Genomic DNA, 16,895 nt, shown 5'->3' on the forward strand with positions numbered 1-16,895 from the left:
TTTCATCTCTGAATTTCAGGGTTCTCAGCTATAAATGGAGCTTCTATTGTCCTTCCCTCTGGGGTTTGGGGTCGCAAAGAGGGAATGGGGAGAGGGGTGAGGCAGCGCACCTCTTCAGTCTCTGTGACAAAAGCCAGTTCCCCACGGAACGAGCTGACCAGGTACTTGATGGACGACTCCTTGGGGAAGTCAGCCAGGTAGATGAAGTTTTCATAGTCGTAACTGCAGAGGCAGAGACGGTGAGCTGGGGCACCAGGTAAGGATATCCTAGAGTAGCTACCTCCCCCACCTCCTGCAGTACAGAAGCCATTTCCTCAGTTTCTCCACTAGGCTCATGAGAGCGTGCAAAGGGAGCCTGGAATCCTAGCCCTTGGTTCTGCCCCACCCATGGGGTGCCCTTCTGTCCTCTGAGCCTCCAACTCCCCATCTGTAACACAGGAGCGCTGGGCCACCCTGGAAGCTTGCCAACAGCCCATGGCAAGGGCTCAGGGGCCACTGAGGTCCTGATGGGTGAGAGGGTGGGAAGGGTCCTAACTTTTCCCCAATGGACCCAGGCTATTGGTCATAGAGCCCCGGGTCCTTACATAAGGGTTCATTTAAGAAAGGGCTTCCACAGCTTTCAAATATGGCCTTCCCTCATCCTAGCCCTGCCCACCCTGACCTGGGTTTTCCCCATCACGGGCTGACAACTGCTGGACTTGGGTTTACACTGAGGGCTTGGTGACTTCAAGAAGGGCCCCCACCCCCTTCCCCATTCCCTCCCCCCCAACTACTGGGGCTGGGGCAGTAGACTGTGCCCAGCCTGCCTGGCAGGGTGGTGGGGGCCCACCCACCTCTGTAGGAGGAAGTTGCCCCAGATGTACAGTAGGTTGTTGTAGGGGTTGTAGGACATGCCCCTGGGCACCATCGGGGTATCAGTGTAAGACTCTGTCCCTAGCATCATCAGGAACTCCAGGCCTCGAGCTGACCGTGGCAGAGGCAGAGTGGACACAGCGGTGAGGCAGCGCCGCCTGGGTGCTTCCTGGCCACCACCCATCTTTGAGGCTACCTCTGCCTTCCCCTCCTACCATCCGGGATGAATTCTGGGACCTTGTAGAGTATGGACAGGTTATCTGTAACTGGGTGGAGAAAGCATAGGACAATTTCACAATTGAAGTCTCAATGCCCTGAACTTTTGCTTTTTAAATGTGAAGCTGGGGCAAGTCCTCAGCTTCCCACCCCCACTCTCCCACAAAAAAACCCACAGGAAAAAACACAACTCTCCAATTGCTTCCTATTTGGGCCCAAGAGCCCATAGAATTTCTTAATGTGAATTACAAAAAGGCACTGCCTCTGAGAGGATGCATCCTATAGGGCACAGAGCTTGCTTCCTCTGGCCCCTGCGCTGGAGAGTTCTTGTGCAGTGCACAGCCAGAATAACTGTATATGGCAGCCCTATTCTCACTGCAGGTAAAATAAAATCCAGTCTCCTTGTTTGAACCACAAGGCCCTGCCCTATCTGGCTCCTGCTCACCTACCGCTCCCTCCCCTTTCTCTGCACATTCCAGCCATGTTGACTTTCTTGCAGGTCCTCCAGCCCGCCAATCCCCTACCCTGTTGTCCACTGCTACCCCTCACCTGGACATGAACAACACTTCCCTCCCGCGGCCTGCTGGGTACACATCCCTCAGGACGGGCACTCGGTCCCCAACCTGGGCGTCTACCCCTTTGCACGCCCCTCCCCCCAGTGTCCAGATTACCCAGGTCGTAGCTGACCACCTGGAAATACTTCCCGGTGGGGGTGACTCCGGTCTCCACCAGCAGCAGCAGCTTGTATTCACCCTCCATGAACACACTCCAGGCGATGGAGCAGTCAGTGGCTGGGACAGGAAAGGGGTGGTCCAGAGCAGCCCCCACACCCTGCCCCTCCCCAAGGCCTCCTTCCTTTCCATGACTGTCCCACCCCATAACTCTCCATCCCTCTGTGAGACACTGCCGGTCCCTTCCTGTGCCCTCCCTGTGCTCTCCCACACCCTGGATCCCCTGCCTTACCGTCACAGACCAGTGGGAGATGGGTACCTTGGATTCCTTCACACACGGACTGGCTCACGGGCAGCATCTTGAAGGAAACGTGGCCATCTGTAGAGCAGGATGGGGTCCAGGTTCAGGCCCTCCCCAGCCTGTCCTGACTCACCCAGCTCCTCCCTGCATCACCTCCTGGATTTTCTTTGGCCAAACACCTGTGCCTCTCTACCCCCCATAGTCCTTGGGTTTCCAGGGAGCTGATCTTGGCCTTGGCCTTTGGGTCACACACTCTGGGTGTCTCTGGTTACACTAATTAGCTTAGGTCTGGAGTTGTGACCCAAACGGGGCCAATCAGAGTGCACTCACTCTGGGACTTGTGCTGGGACCCATGGGGAAGAGGCTGCTTTCATTCTCTGGGTCTGATTCCCACTGGTGGGTGATGTGAGCCCAGAGCTCCTGGGACCCATCTCAACCCCCAGGAGAGAAGCACCTGCCCAAATCTGAAGTCAAAACAGAGTTAACAATAAGAGACCCTTCTATAGCATTCACCAAGTCCCTAGCACTGTTTAAGGTCTTTACATATACCAAGTTATTTTATCTTTATGTCAACTCTGTGGAGTGGGCACCATCATTTGTCCCATTTTGCAGATGAGGAAATTGTCCAAAGCCCCACAGCTAGACAGTTTGGAGCAGTTTGGCTCCAGATCTGTGCTAAAACCACTGTGCCATAACTACTTGCCAAGAGAGAGACAGAGTCCTGATGACATGCCCTGTGAGCCCCTGGATCCAGCCATACCTGAAGTAGGAACCTGGTCTTTTCATGTATGTAAGTCCACAAATTCTTTGTGCTTAAATGATTTTTGTATTGGGCTTCTGCCCTTTGAAACCAAACACATCATGAAAGATAGATAACACACCCTGAAGCTCTCCCCCTATAAAAGAATAAACCTACCCCCACCCACAGGGACAACCTCCAGCCTGAAGCCCTTCCTGAAGGCACCTGGTGATGATGGGTGAAGGCCTGAGGTTGAAGGGAGGGCATGGAGAGGCCTCTTGGGCTGCCAGAGGCCTCCAACCTCACCTGTGATGGTTCCAAAGTGGATGTAACCCTCGTGCTTGCCAGTGGTGAGGGCTATCACGTACTCGGAGCCATTGCTGTGGAATTCCACAGGGCACAGCTTCTTGATGCACTCATTGGTCAGGACGCGAACCCAGCTCCCTGCAGGGGCCAGCACAGGAGCTCGGGCCCAGGCACTTGGAACTGGGGCCTGGGCCCACCCCATACCCCCACATCTCCCTGGTCCTAGAGACCCTCTTATCTGCCCTCTGTGCTGAAGCACCTGTTGAGGGTGGTATCTTGGAGCCCTTGGCATGGGGACAGCAGCAGCCTTGGAGAAAACCCTCCTTGCTCACACTCTGTCCATGAGGTTCAGATTGGGCTGACCCCACCCTCGCTCTTTCCTGGCCAAATTAATTGGTTCTGAGCTGGGCATGTGACCAGAGACAGTTCCAGCTTGCAGACACCAACAAAGAGGTGCCTTCTTTCCTGGGACTCCTCAGGGGCTTAAAAGCCTGCAGTTGCCAGAAGGCCAGGGGGTTGGGGGTGGCCAGGGCCACACAGAAGGGGGCCTGTCTGACGGTGACAGTGAGCCCCAGCATTCAACTGTGCCTGAAGTCCACTTTCTCCTGGGCCTTTTCAGCTATGGAAGCCAACAAACACTGCTTTCTTTGCCTTAAGCCCATTTTAATTGGGCTCCTTCCACTGCCAAAGTGCCGTAAGTAAGACAGGGAGAAAAATGAAGCTGTTGGGAACATACACTGACTAATGCAATGTTAAGTTACAGTATAATTTTCTGTGACCCTATAACTTGACATCTCTCATTTAGATAGGGAGAAAACACAAACAATCCTCAACAAAATACTTGCAAATTGAATCAAACAGCACATTAAAAGAATTATGCACCATGATCAAGTGGGTTTTATCCCAGGTATGCAAGGGAAGGGTGGTTCAGTTCAACACGAGAAAATCCATTAATGTAATACACCTCATTGAACAGTAAAACCACGTGATCATCTTGATGGCTGCAGAAAAGGCATTTGACAAAATCCAGCATCCTTTTTTGATAAAAGCACTTTGAAAGAAAGGAATTGAAGGAAACTTCCTCAGGGCATATATGAAAAACTCACAGCTAACATCGACTCAATGGTGGAAGACTGAAAGTTTTCTCTCTAAGATCTGGAACTAGTCAAGGATGCTCAGTGCAACTACCGTTATTCAAAAGTTCTAGCTAGAGCAGTTAGGCAAGTAAAAGAAATAAAGGAAATCCAAGTTGGAAAGGAAGAAGTAAAACTTTCACTATTTGCAGATGACATGATCTTTATACAGAAAGTCCTGAAAAATCTATAATAATGCTATGAGAGCTAATAAACAAGTTAACCAAAGTTGCAGGATACAAGTTCTATACACTAGTAACGAGCAATCTGAGGAGGAAGTCAAGAAAAAAAATCTATTTACAATAGCAACAAAAAGAATCAAATACTAGGAGTACATTTAACCATGGATATAAAGGACTTGTACACAGAAAACTACAAAACTTTGCTAAAAGAAATCAAAGAAGACTTAAATAAATGGAAGGATATTCCAAGTTCATGGATTGGAAGACTAAATATCATTAAGATGTCAATTCTACCCAAATTGATTTACAGATTCAACACAATCATAATCAAAATTCCAACAGCCTACTTTGCAGAAATGGAAAATCCAGTATCAAATTTATTTGGAAGGGTAAGAGTTCCAAATAGCCAAAAACATCTTGAAAAACAAGAATGAAGTTAAAGACTCAAACTTCCTGACTTTAAATTTCAAAGCTACAGTGGTCAAAACAGCATGGTACTGGCATAAAGACAGACATATCAACCAATGGAATCAAATTGAGAGTTCAGAAACAGACCCTCACATCTATGGCCAATTGATATTTGACAAGGCTGCCAAGTCTACTCAACTGGGACAAAATAGTCTCTTCAACAAACGTGCTGGGAGAACTGGATATCCATAGGTAAAAGAATCAAAGAGGACCCCCTATCTCATACCTTATACAAAAATTAACTCAGAATGGCTCAAAGACCTAAATATTAGAACCAGGACCATAAAACTCCTAGAGGAAAATGTAGGGAAGCATCTTCAAGATCTTGTGGTAGGCAATGGTTTCTTAGACTTGACATCCAAAGCACAAGCAATGAAAGAAAAAATAGATAAATCGAACCTCTTCAAAATTAAAAACTTTTGCGCTTCAAAGGACTTTGTCAAGAAAGTGAAAAGGCAACCTACTCAATGGGAGAAAATATTTGGAAACCATATATCCAATAAAGGTTTAATATCCAGAATATATAAAGTAATCCTAAAAAGACAAAACAACCCAATTAAAAAATGGGCCAGGCAACGCAGAGTATGACTCCCGGGGATGAATGTGGACCCGGCATCGTGGGACTGAGAGTATCTTCTTGACCAAAAGGGGGATGCAAAATGAGATGAAATAGTTTCAGTGGCTGAGAGATTCCAAATGGAGTCGAGAGGTCACTCTGGTGGACATTCTTATGCACTATATAGATAACACCTCTTAGGCTTTAATGTATTGGAATAGCTAGAAGTAAATACCTGAAACTACCAAACTCCAACCCAGCAGTCTGGACTCCTGAAGACAATTATATAATAATGTAGATTACAAGGGGTGACAGTGTGATTGTGAAGACCCTGTGGATCACACCCCCTTTATCTAGTGTATGGATGAGTGGAGGAATGGGGATAAAAACTAAAGGACAAATGGGGTGGGATGGGGGGATGATTTGGGTGTTCTTTTTTCACTTTTATTTTTTATTCTTGTTCTGGTTCTTTCTCATGTAAGGAAAATGTTCAGAGTTAGATTGTGGTGATGAATGCATAACTATGTTATCATACTGTGGACAGTGGATTGTATATCATGGATGATTGTATGGTGTGTGAATGTATTTCAATAAAACTGAATTTAATTAAAAAAAAAAAAAAGAGGAGACAAAAAAAAAAAAAAATGGGCCAGGTACTTGAATAGACATTTTTCCAAAGAGGAAATGCAAATGGCTAAAAAGCAAATGAAAAGATGCTCAACATCACTAGCTATTAGGGAAATACAAATCAAATCCACTATGAGATATCATTTCACACCTACTAAAATGGCCACTATTTAAAAAAAAAACAAAAAAAACTGCAAGTGTTGGAAAAGATGTGAAGACTTTTTTCTTTTGCCTCTCTGCCTTCTTTGACTCTTCCTCCGTCTTTGTGGAAGAAATGTCCTTACATAGAGACTGGCAATGGCGCGCAATACATAAATATGTGACTATACAGGGAATCAATGATTGTTTACTTAGGATGGAATGTATAGTGTTTGAACAAAACCATCTTAAAAGAAATGGGTTGATGAAGAAACTTGAGGGCACTATATTGAGTGAAATAAGACAGACACATAAAGGCAAATGTTGCAGCGTCTCACTGATATGAACTAATTATAATATGTAAACTCATAGACATGAAATATAAGTTACCAGGATATAGCATGAGGCTAAAGAATGGGGAGCAGTTGCTTATTATGAGCAGAATGTCCAACTAGGGTGAACTTAAATATTTGGAAATGGACAGGGGTGATGGTAGCATGTAATGAGAATAACTAACAGTGCTGAAAGGTGTGTGAAGGTGGTGGAAAGGGTAAGCTCAGAGTCACGCATGTCACCAGAAGGAAAGTTGGAGGCTAAAAGATGGGAATGTGTAAAACAGTGAATCTTGTGGTGGACAATGTCCGTGATTAACTATACAAATATTAAAAATCTCTCTCATGAACTAGAACAAATGTATGTCACTATAACTAGAGATTAATAATAGAGAGACATATAAGGAAACAATATATACCTATTGCAAACTATACTACAGTTAGTAGTATTTTAACATTCTTTCATCAACAGTAACAAATGTACTATACCAAAACTATGAATCAATAATGGAGGGGGCGGGGCATGGTTAGGGGTATGGGAGGATGTGAGTTTCCTTTTTTTGGTCTTTGTTTCTTTTCTGGAGTAGTGAAAATGTTCTAAAAATTGAAAAAAGATTGTGTTGATGGATGCACAGCTGTATGGTGGTGCCGTGGGCAGCTGATTGTACACTTTGGATCTTTGGATAGTTGTATGGTATCTGAAAAATCTCAATAAAAAAAAAATAGAAGAACTATAAGGGTGTTAGAATCATTTTAAAAATGAGACTGAATCAAAAGCCCTCTTTTTCCTCTCTGATCAGTTCCCTTCATGGCTTTGCCTCTCCAATAGCCTGTCTCTGCTTTTCTCTCTCTCTCTGTCTCTCTGACTCTGTCTTCCCCGGGTCACCCTCGGCGTTTCTCTTTCTGACACTCTGGGTGTCCTCCTCTGTCTCTCTCTGCTCCCTCCCTTCACTCTCACTCCCCCTCATCCCTCATTGCTCAGCTGGGTCTTAGTTCCCAGATGGTCAGGGTGGAAGCCTCCAGCCCACGCGGGGCGGGCAGTGATGATTCAGGACCTTGGAGAGTCCTTCTATCCCCGCCCAAGCCCCCCAGCAATTCCAGTCCCGGGTGCATTCGGTGGATGGGTTCAGGCACCCTCCCTGGCACTCCACAGCAGGTCCCCTTGCCTGAGGTGCCAAGGACCCCACACGGGTGGCTTGGCCATGGCCCCCTCACCGCTGCCGTGGTTGCCCTTGTGGAGGGTGGTATAGGTGCCCGTGAAGTAGTAGACAAGCTGGTTCTGTCGAATGAAGAGGGTGCTCTCGGTGGAGATGGTGTCATAGATGGTGGCCGCGAAGTCGGCCTGGGGGCAGTAGAAGGAGCCAACCCAGCAACTGTCAATGTTCAACTGCAGCAGAGGAGACCAGTGGTGAGCGGGTGGCCTCGGCCTCAGCCTCCACGTCCAGCCCTGGGGGTGGCTGCTGCTCTGACAACTGCTTGGGATGGACACATGTGGCTGCTCCCAGGGTGCCTTCCTGGCTCACCCTGCAGCAGCGCCTTGGTGGCCAATTTTCCCATCGTGGTCCAGGGAAGGAGGAGGCCCAGGCCCGAGCCAGGTGGGGTTTTGTGTGCCTCTGGAAAGTCAGGCAGTGGGAAACGCGCTCAGCTGCTCAATGGTGCTCAGCAGTCCCACCCAGTTCCCCTGCTGCAGTCAGTCCTGCAACCACTCGGATACAAAACAGCCCATGTTTGGCCCCAGGCAAACTGCTCACAATCCTAATCTACTCTGAACACAATTAGCTGTCAGGCTGACACTACCTGAATTCCCTGAGCAATCACTAACACAGACAGTATCAGTTAAGAGTGGGAAAACACCACCAATGAAGATGCCTGCCCAAAAGATTGGATCTAAATTTTTTCAAGCTTTTAGAGTACACTACCAGTTTACAGGCAGTATGGGGGCCAGAGAAACAAGTTAATCGACACCACAAAGAAGCAAGCAGCCAAATTCTGCAGGACAAAAAGGCCTGAAACAAATTGTCTTAAAAAGAGTGGGAGGCAGAGTTATGGGTTACAAGATTCTCAAAACACTTAACAATCAAATGTAATTCAAACAAACCAACTTTAGAAGGCATTCTTAGATAATTGGGGGAAATTTTAATATGGCCCGGTATCAGATTATTGCTAATTTTACTGGGTACTATAATGGTATTCTGGTTTTATTTTTTCCAAGTCCTCATCTGTTAGAGATACTTATTCAAGTAGTTTGAAAATTTACATGTCAAATGGTATGACAGATTTATAACATTTCAGAAAAGAAAATGGATGAAACAAACAAACAAAATAACAATAAGGCAAAATGTTAACAATTATTGAGATGGGTGATGTTCACATAGGGGTGCCTTTTACCATTCATACTACTTTTGTTTCTGATTGAATTTACCATGGAAAGGTGGAATTTTTAAAAGTACTTTATTTACTTTATTTACTTTTTTATTTTAAAAAGTAAAGCAGAGCAAAACTCTAGGCTGCGCTGCTGAGAGAAATTTCAGCAAGTTAAGGAAATTTATTAAGTAGAAGGAATTCAGAGCTAGAGGGGACCAGGACAGCATCAACCCATGGAGTTCAGAGAAATCAAGGGTTGGGTTTCTGTCTTGATGGGAGGGTGTAAGGCAATCTGATGGAGCTGCTAAGGTGCAAAACTGTTATTTGGCATCATAAAAGTGTCCTTGAAAAAGTTATTTCTAAAGAGCAGTCTTGTAAGCTACTTAGCACACAGAAGTTGTTGCTAAGCCTGGTGAAACTTATCTGTACCCTCTAGAAAAGTCTGTGATTTTGACTGGTTGTCATATTTAATATGCTGTCCTGTTAATATTTGAATTTTCAGGAAGAAATACTTGGAAATTTCCTTTGTTAATTCAGAAGACTCTCACCCCTCCTTCTTCTCCCACATGCATGTGGAAAAGAAAAGCTGAGTCAGCCAGATGTATTTGAGCAAAGTTTGATGGTTCCGACTAAATTAACTTAATACACAGCTTACTGGGTTCCCCTGGTCACAGCAGCGGTGGACAACTAAGTAAAAGGAATCTTGTGATTTTAGGGCTAGACAGTAACGGAAAAGATCCTTCCCAACAGATAAAAGCCCTGAGAAGATGCAGCCTCTGCAGTCTTCAGTTCCAGGGGCAGAGTGGTTTTGAGCATCAAGTCAACTCGGAGGAACCAGGTCCAAGAGGTAAGAGAGAGTGAAGCTCAGTCTGGGTGAAATTGTTTGAAATCCTGGGTCAAGCCAGCCCGAAGTCCTGAATTCCTGGGTAACATGAACTAACAAATTTCCTTTTCTACTTTGAGCAGATGGCTAGTTGAGTTCCCAAATCCATTCTCCCCATGTTCGTTGGTAACTGTGTTCTGTTCTGGCAGGACACATGCCACCCAGGTGAAGCGACATTTCTCCATCTCCTTTGCAGATGGGTGTAGCCAAGTGAGTAATTTTCCATTACAGGAATGTGAGTGGAAGTGAAACTTGCTTAAAAGAAAATGGCTTGCCCTCCACTTCTACTCCCCGCCCCCCTTCCCACTGGCTGGAAAATGGATGGGGTATGACCCAGTTCTGATCACACAAATGAGTCAATACCTGGGGCCTCGGGGATGGTCAAGCAAGAAAATGGGAAGCCGTGGGTTCCTCCTCTTGGGCAGGCAGGAGAATGAGAAGTCACATCTATTTAAGCCATTCCCTTTGGGGGCTTTTTGTTACAGCATCTAAACCTGAATCCTAACCAACACAGGGTTGAGGAGAGGAGAGTGCCATAGGGGGAGGGTCTGAGATTCGAGGGGATGATCTGGAAGGAGGCAATGAGGAGAGACAGCAGACGGGGAGAGAAGTCTGCAAGATGGGGTCTCCAGGGAGAGAACGCTACAGTTAAAGAATAAGAATGAGGATGCCTGAGGTTCACAATGAACTTGTTTCCATTCCTATGATGTAAACCCCTTCTCTAACCTATAAATCTCTCCAGCTGAGTCCACATCAGTCACACATTCCCCGTGAGCGTGCGTAGGTCATGAGGGTTTGAGGAAATAGAGCAGTGTCTGGATAGACTTGGCCCAGAACGAATGGGGCAATGATCTGCCAAGTGAAAAATTCACTGGAAGGAATTCAGAGCCAGAGGGCACCAGGAGAGCATCAACCCATTGGAGTTCAGAGAAACCCTGGGTCGGGTTTTGGTCTTGATGGGAGGGTGTAAGGCAAACTGATGGAGCTGCTAAGGTGCAAAACTGTTATCTTGGACACAATTAACAGCCAGCATCTTCTCTCCCATCTTGTAACAAAGCTGCCCTGATTTTACTCTGGGAACCCATCCTTCCTCTGACACTTGTCTAAGCTGTCCTCCTCATTAGGACAGAGCACGTGAGCTGCACCAAACCAGCTGTCATGTTACATCAGCTCAGGACATGTAACACAAGCTGGACCAATCAGGATCATGGAAATAAATTTTAGGGTTTTTGTTTTGTTTTGTTTTGTTTTTTTAAAAAAGCTATCTAGGAAACAGATGCTCCCTAACTCTGGCCTGGGAGTTGGAAAGATAGGAACCAGTTGAAAAAGGAGCTAATCCAAAGAGGTGGAGCTTAGCGGTAGAGTCTCTAGAGCCCTGTATCAAGCCACGCCTGAAGCCCTCATCTGTGCCTGAACTTCGCAGTGTGATTCACCTACTGAATCTACTTTTGTGCTTAAGCCACCCTGGGCTGGAGTTCTGCCTTCAGCTGCACTAGCTCAAATGTGTTCCTGTCATCAGAACCCTGATTCAGACACTCCCTCTCCATTCTGGGAAATCATCATCATAATATAGGTCCACATGCCTAATGTGAAACCTAATTTAAACCCTCAAGGCCAGACATACATTGAAATTCAGTATTCCCCAGAGTTCAGAAGGTACTACGGCATGTATATAGCATATATTATGTAAACCCTCAGCTTGATCTCAGTAATCAGACTCGTTAATATTTCTGCAGAGGAGCAACTGATTATTGACACTAAATGGGATACACGAAGACTACAAACAGCTTTCATTAGTTCAGCTCAAGATTTTTCAACAAATGAGTTTTGGCCCCAAATTCGTAAAAACACATGAAGTTTTCAAAGCTTTTTGGATTTCAGAATTAAAAATGGTGGCTCCATAAATAATAATAGCTAATAATGACCTAACACTCTTTGTGTCCAGCTGATGGTAACTTACATTATCCTCACAATGATTCCAAGAGGTAGATACAAATATTATTCCCCTTTTATGGATGTGGAAACTGAGGCTTGGGTCATACAGCCAGGGTGTGGCAGAACCTGGATTTGAGCCCAGTCATTTGGCTGCAGAGTATTGTGACTTTTCTCCACGCTATCTCGTGGGGGTTGGCATGCCTTTGGGGACCCTTCTTGCAGCCTGAGGCTCCCCCCGGCGCCCTCTGAGAGGCCCCAGCCCGTGGTCTGCCCCATAACCCCTCACCTCTATGAGAGAGGAGTCCTTGAAACTGGTGTCGGTCAGCAGGATGGACTTCTCATTGGGGATGCCACCCAGGATGAGCACGGGTGCCTGGTCCACAGTGTACCACAGAGGCCGCGACGGGGCATTATAAAAGTACCGGGGCACCATATGGAAGAGCTGCCGGGAGAGGGGTGGGGGGCTGCCTGGAGGCGGAGCTGTTGCCAGGAAGTAACCACGTGTGGTCTTTATCATCTCACCTCTTCTGCTCAATACTCCACCCCTACACCCCCTTAAGGCCGTGGCTCCATTTCATTCAGGGGAAAAAGCCAAAGTCCTCACCCTGGCCCCGTCACCTCTCTGGCCTCACACCCACTACTCTCTCCCTCGCTCACTCTGTCCCAGCCACAGGGGCCTCCTCACTGCTTCTCAGACTTACCAGGCACATTCCCACCCCAGGGCCTTTGCATTGGCTGTTCCCTCTGTCTGGAATGCTCTTCCCACAGAATCCACATGATTTCTTCTCTCACCTCCTTTGAGACTTTACTCCAGTGTTAACCTTCTCAGTTAGACCTTTCTTGATCATCCCATTAAACATAAGCCATTAAACATCCTCCTGCACAGACCAATCCCCCTCATTCTGTTCAATTTCTCTTGGAATTTACTGGATTTTCATGCTTACTGGTTTGGTGTCTTTCTCCACCACCAGAAAGTCAACTCTGTGAGGGCAGGGATTTGGGTCTGAGTGTTCACTGCTGTGTCCCCTGCATTGTCATAGTGTGTGCTCAGTAAGCGTCTGCCAAATGAATAAATGAACGAACGCATCATGAGGAAGAATATCGGTGCAAGAGTCAGGCAGAGAGTTTCAAGTCCCTGGTCTACAAATATGTGCTCAGAGACTGTGGGCCAATGGCTCCATCCCTCTGTGGCCTCAGTTTTCTTCTCTTTCAGATGGCTGTGGGGGAGTACCTCCCCTCCCAGGGCTGTCTGGGCACTGGCATGAAATCAGTCCTCTGTAAGTGGGATCTGCTGCTGGCGTTGGGAGTCACTGAGACCTCAGCCCAGGGCTCAGACCATTGTCTTCAGCCCAGTCTTCCACCTTTCCCACTGCCCAAGCCCCTTACCTCACTCCCCACGGTGAACTGGATTGTGTTGTCTTGCTCTCTCTTCAGAAAGCCATTGATGTTCATCTGGAACCTGGCAGTGGGGGCAGGGCAGGCACAGGTGAGGGTCCCGGGGTCAGAAGCTCCTGCCACGGCTCACAGCCCCCCACACCCCCTTCCCTTCACTTTGATTCCCACCCCACTCCCCAGTTTCTTTGAGGATCCAGGGGTCAGGAAGTCCCTCCCAGAGTCTACCCTCTGCCCTGGGCTCAGGGAAGGGCACCTTTCCTTGGGGATGAGGGGCCCCAGGCCATTGCCGCTGACATCCACGTGCATGACCACGCTGCCGTTCTTGATGGGCATGGGCGTGTACCAGCTCATGACACACACCTCCTTGGCACTGCAGGACTCTGCTGGTGGGCAGGGGGTGCTGAGGCCGCTGGGGGGATCTCCCTGTACCTCCCCATCCCCCGTCTAGACCAAGTGCCCCAGTGTGGCTCTGCTTAGGCCCTAGAACTGCAGGGCCTCCCCTCACCCTCCTCCAGGTAGTGGACCCCCACGGAAGCTTCCTCACATCCTGCCCAGCTATGAAACCTGCTGAGGCCCCCAGTGCTACCCCATGCCCCTGCCAGGCTGTGGCCCTTCCAGCTCCCCCAGCCCCAGGCAAACCTGTGTTGCGGAAAGGGGCTGCCTCCATCTGGATCTGCAACTGTTCTATCTTCCAGTGGCGGAAGTTGACTGGGGACTGGAAGGTGACCAGCACCACGGGCTTTAGCCCCGTCAGGTGGCCCTTGCAGACCAGGGCTTCAGAGTGCTGAGGGCGAGATGGTCCCACAGGGGTGTCCTTCATATAACTGCTGGGTGCCCCCTGGCCGGGTGGGGAGGCAGGCTACCATGGGATAGTCAGAGAACACGGTCTAGGATTGGGCGGGGCTGGGGGCTGGGCCAGGTCAGAAGAGGGTGGCGAGGCCCGGGGCTGAGGTGGGAGTCAGGGAAGTCTTCCTGCAAGAGGTGAGTCTAGAGCCAGGGTCTTCAGATGGAATTTGGATGGAGGGCATGTGGGGGCGGGGAGGGCACTGGGACAGCAGAATGGCATGAGTAAAACCGAAGGTGAGAATAAATCTGGCCTCTTCCCTCACTCTGGAGATTCCCAGCCTCACACCTGAGGTGGGCTTCCACCCTCCCTGCAGTTACCCCACCAGGCAGAGGACAGCCAGGTGCTGGGCTGGGCCAGGGAGAGGGACAGTCAGACAGGGAGGAAGCAGGGAAAGGTGAGGGGCAGCCAGGGACACCCTCCCAGTGATGCCTGGACCCTGGCTGGGCTGGGACGGGCAGGCAGGGCTCAGGGGGGAGCAGGAAGGAGGGAAGGAGGAGGGTGTTCTGGGGCTCTGCAATGGCATAAGCAAAAGCTGCAGGCACCCCAGGAAACGGCTGCGCTTGGGAGTGCAGAGGGCTGTAGGGCCAGGACTGGGGACTGAACAGGTCTGACCCCCTTGGCCAGCCCTTCACCCTGAGGGAGGCCCCATCCAGGTCTCTTCCACTCCTGCTGGCTCTGCCCGTCTCCAGGCCTGCCTCTGGGTTTCCAGTCACAGGCGAGCAGGTGCTGGTGGGCCAGGGATGACAACTGTCCCCGTCAGGGTGACAATGGCTGCCACCATGCTGGTCCTCAGATCCTGCCTGAACATTGTGGCAACCTCCTCACCATCTCCCTGCTCCCGCGTCTGCCCCCCAACACAGCAGGAGGGAGCCTGTGAGCAACTGCGTCAGAGCACGCCTTCCGATGCTCAGAATTTCTCACTCAGGGGAGAAGCCCAAGTCCTCACCACAGTCCACGAGGCCCTAAAAGTCTGCCTCTATCACCCCTGGCTGTCTCCCTTGCTCACCAGGCTCCAGCCACGCCAACCTCTGTCCCGCCCAGGGCCACTCACTGCACTGGTTGTCCCCTCTGCCTGTAATGACTCCCCCTGGCTCTCCTCATGGTTGTCCCCCCTTTTTCTCAGTCAGGTCTCTGCTCAAGCTTCTTCAGGCCACCCCAGCTAAAGCAATGGCCCCTCCTTTCTAACATTTCCTCTCATTTGACTTTCTTCTTCACACTTTTCACTATTGGAAATTATTTTCTGTATTTACTTGTTGAGTGTTCCTGGGTTCATGAGAAAAGGACTGGCTATCTTGTTTAGCACGGTGACCCTGCAACAAGAAGAGGGCCAAGTTCACAGAGGGGGTCGAATGAACAGAAAATGTATTATTACCACAGTTTGATGGACATGGGAAGAAGGTTCATGGGGTAAAACCCTCTGCCCAGGGTTGTAACTGGTTACTAACACTCACTGAGCCCTTGCTATGAGCCGGACACTGGGCACACACATTTAATCATCTAATCCTCCTCACTCAGTCATGTAACCCTCACCTCAACCCTCTGAAGTTCTTCAACCCTTCTTGAGATTAAATAATTTGAGAGATTAAATAATTTGTCCAAGATCACACAGCTAATATGTGGCAGAGTTGGGATTTGAACCCAGGCAGCCTGGCTCCAGAGCCCAAAGCATTAACCATCATGCTGCACTTCTTCCAAGTAAAGGGTAGTTAGTGGCAGACTCAGATCCAGGTCTGCAGTCTCCAGAACTCCAGTTCTAGACCACAGTACTGTTTCTTAAAAAGCTTACTTGTGCCAAAACAATCTTGGAAAAGAACAAAGTTAAAGGACTCACAATTCCCAATTTCATAACTTACAACAAAGCTACAGTAATCAAAACAGTGTGGTTCTGGCAAAAGGAAAGACCTACAGAAGAATGGAATAGGATCGAGTCCAGAAACAGACCCTTATATTTGTGGTCAATTGATTTTTGACAAGCCCAAGCCACAAAAGAAAAAATGAATATAGTGGGCTTCATCAAAATTAATAGAATGGGACAAAACATTTACAACTCATACCTCATAAGGGACTAGTATCCGAAATACATAAAGAATTATTACAATTCAATAATAAAAAGGCATACAATCAAATTTTAAAATGGGCAAAGAATTTGAATAGGTATTTCTACAAAGAAGATACATAAATGACTATTAAGCACATGAAAAGATGTTCAACATCATTCCCCAACAGAGAAATACAAATCAAAACGATAGCAAGATACCACTTTACACCCGCCAAGATGACTATAATCAAAAGGACAGAAAATGACAAGTGTTGACAAGGATGTAGAGAAAACTGAACCCTAATGCATGGCTGGAGGGAATGTAAAAATGAGCAACCACTTTGGAAAACAGTTTAGCAATTCCTCAAAAAGTTAAACACAGAGCTCTCATGGGACCCAGCAATTCTACTCCCAAGAGAATTGAAAACATATGTTCACACAAAGACTTGTACAGGAACATTCACAGAAACATTAACAATAGCCAAAAAGGTGCAAACAACCCAATATCCATCATTTGATGAACTGATAAACAAACTGTGATACTTCCATACAATGGAATATTATGTAGCCACAAAAAGGAATGAAGTGCTCACACCTGCTTCAATAAGGATGAACCCTGAAAACATTATGCTAAAAGACTGAAGTCCACTTATATGAAATACACAGAATAAGGAAATTCATAGAGACAGAAAGTAGATTAGAGTTTAAAAGCAGCTGGTGGGGGGAGGGTGAATGGGGAATTATTGCTTAACAGGTGTGGAGTTTCTGTTGGGAAAAATTTTGGTAATGGATGGTGGTGACGGTAGCACAACATCCTAAGTGTAATTAATGCCACTGAATTGTGCACTTTAAAATGGCAAATTTGATGGTATGTGTATATATATGTTACCACAATAAAATAAATAAATAAAC

General features: G+C 47.6%; 1 protein-coding gene across 1 annotated transcript in view; it reads right to left on the bottom strand.

Annotated features, from left to right (window-relative positions):
* The window catches only part of CATSPERG (cation channel sperm associated auxiliary subunit gamma), a 28,163-nt gene that overhangs the window by 8,857 nt on the left and 2,411 nt on the right, over positions 1-16,895 (bottom strand). The window contains 11 exon segments of the mRNA XM_037819011.1: positions 111-222; positions 834-963; positions 1,068-1,118; positions 1,740-1,859; positions 2,032-2,118; positions 3,086-3,223; positions 7,737-7,908; positions 11,990-12,145; positions 13,090-13,162; positions 13,352-13,478; positions 13,738-13,882. Of these exon segments, the coding sequence (XP_037674939.1) occupies positions 111-222; positions 834-963; positions 1,068-1,118; positions 1,740-1,859; positions 2,032-2,118; positions 3,086-3,223; positions 7,737-7,908; positions 11,990-12,145; positions 13,090-13,162; positions 13,352-13,478; positions 13,738-13,882 (1,311 nt within the window).

This window comes from Choloepus didactylus, chromosome 27 (assembly GCF_015220235.1).
Source record: "Choloepus didactylus isolate mChoDid1 chromosome 27, mChoDid1.pri, whole genome shotgun sequence".
Classification (NCBI taxonomy): domain Eukaryota; kingdom Metazoa; phylum Chordata; class Mammalia; order Pilosa; family Megalonychidae; genus Choloepus; species Choloepus didactylus.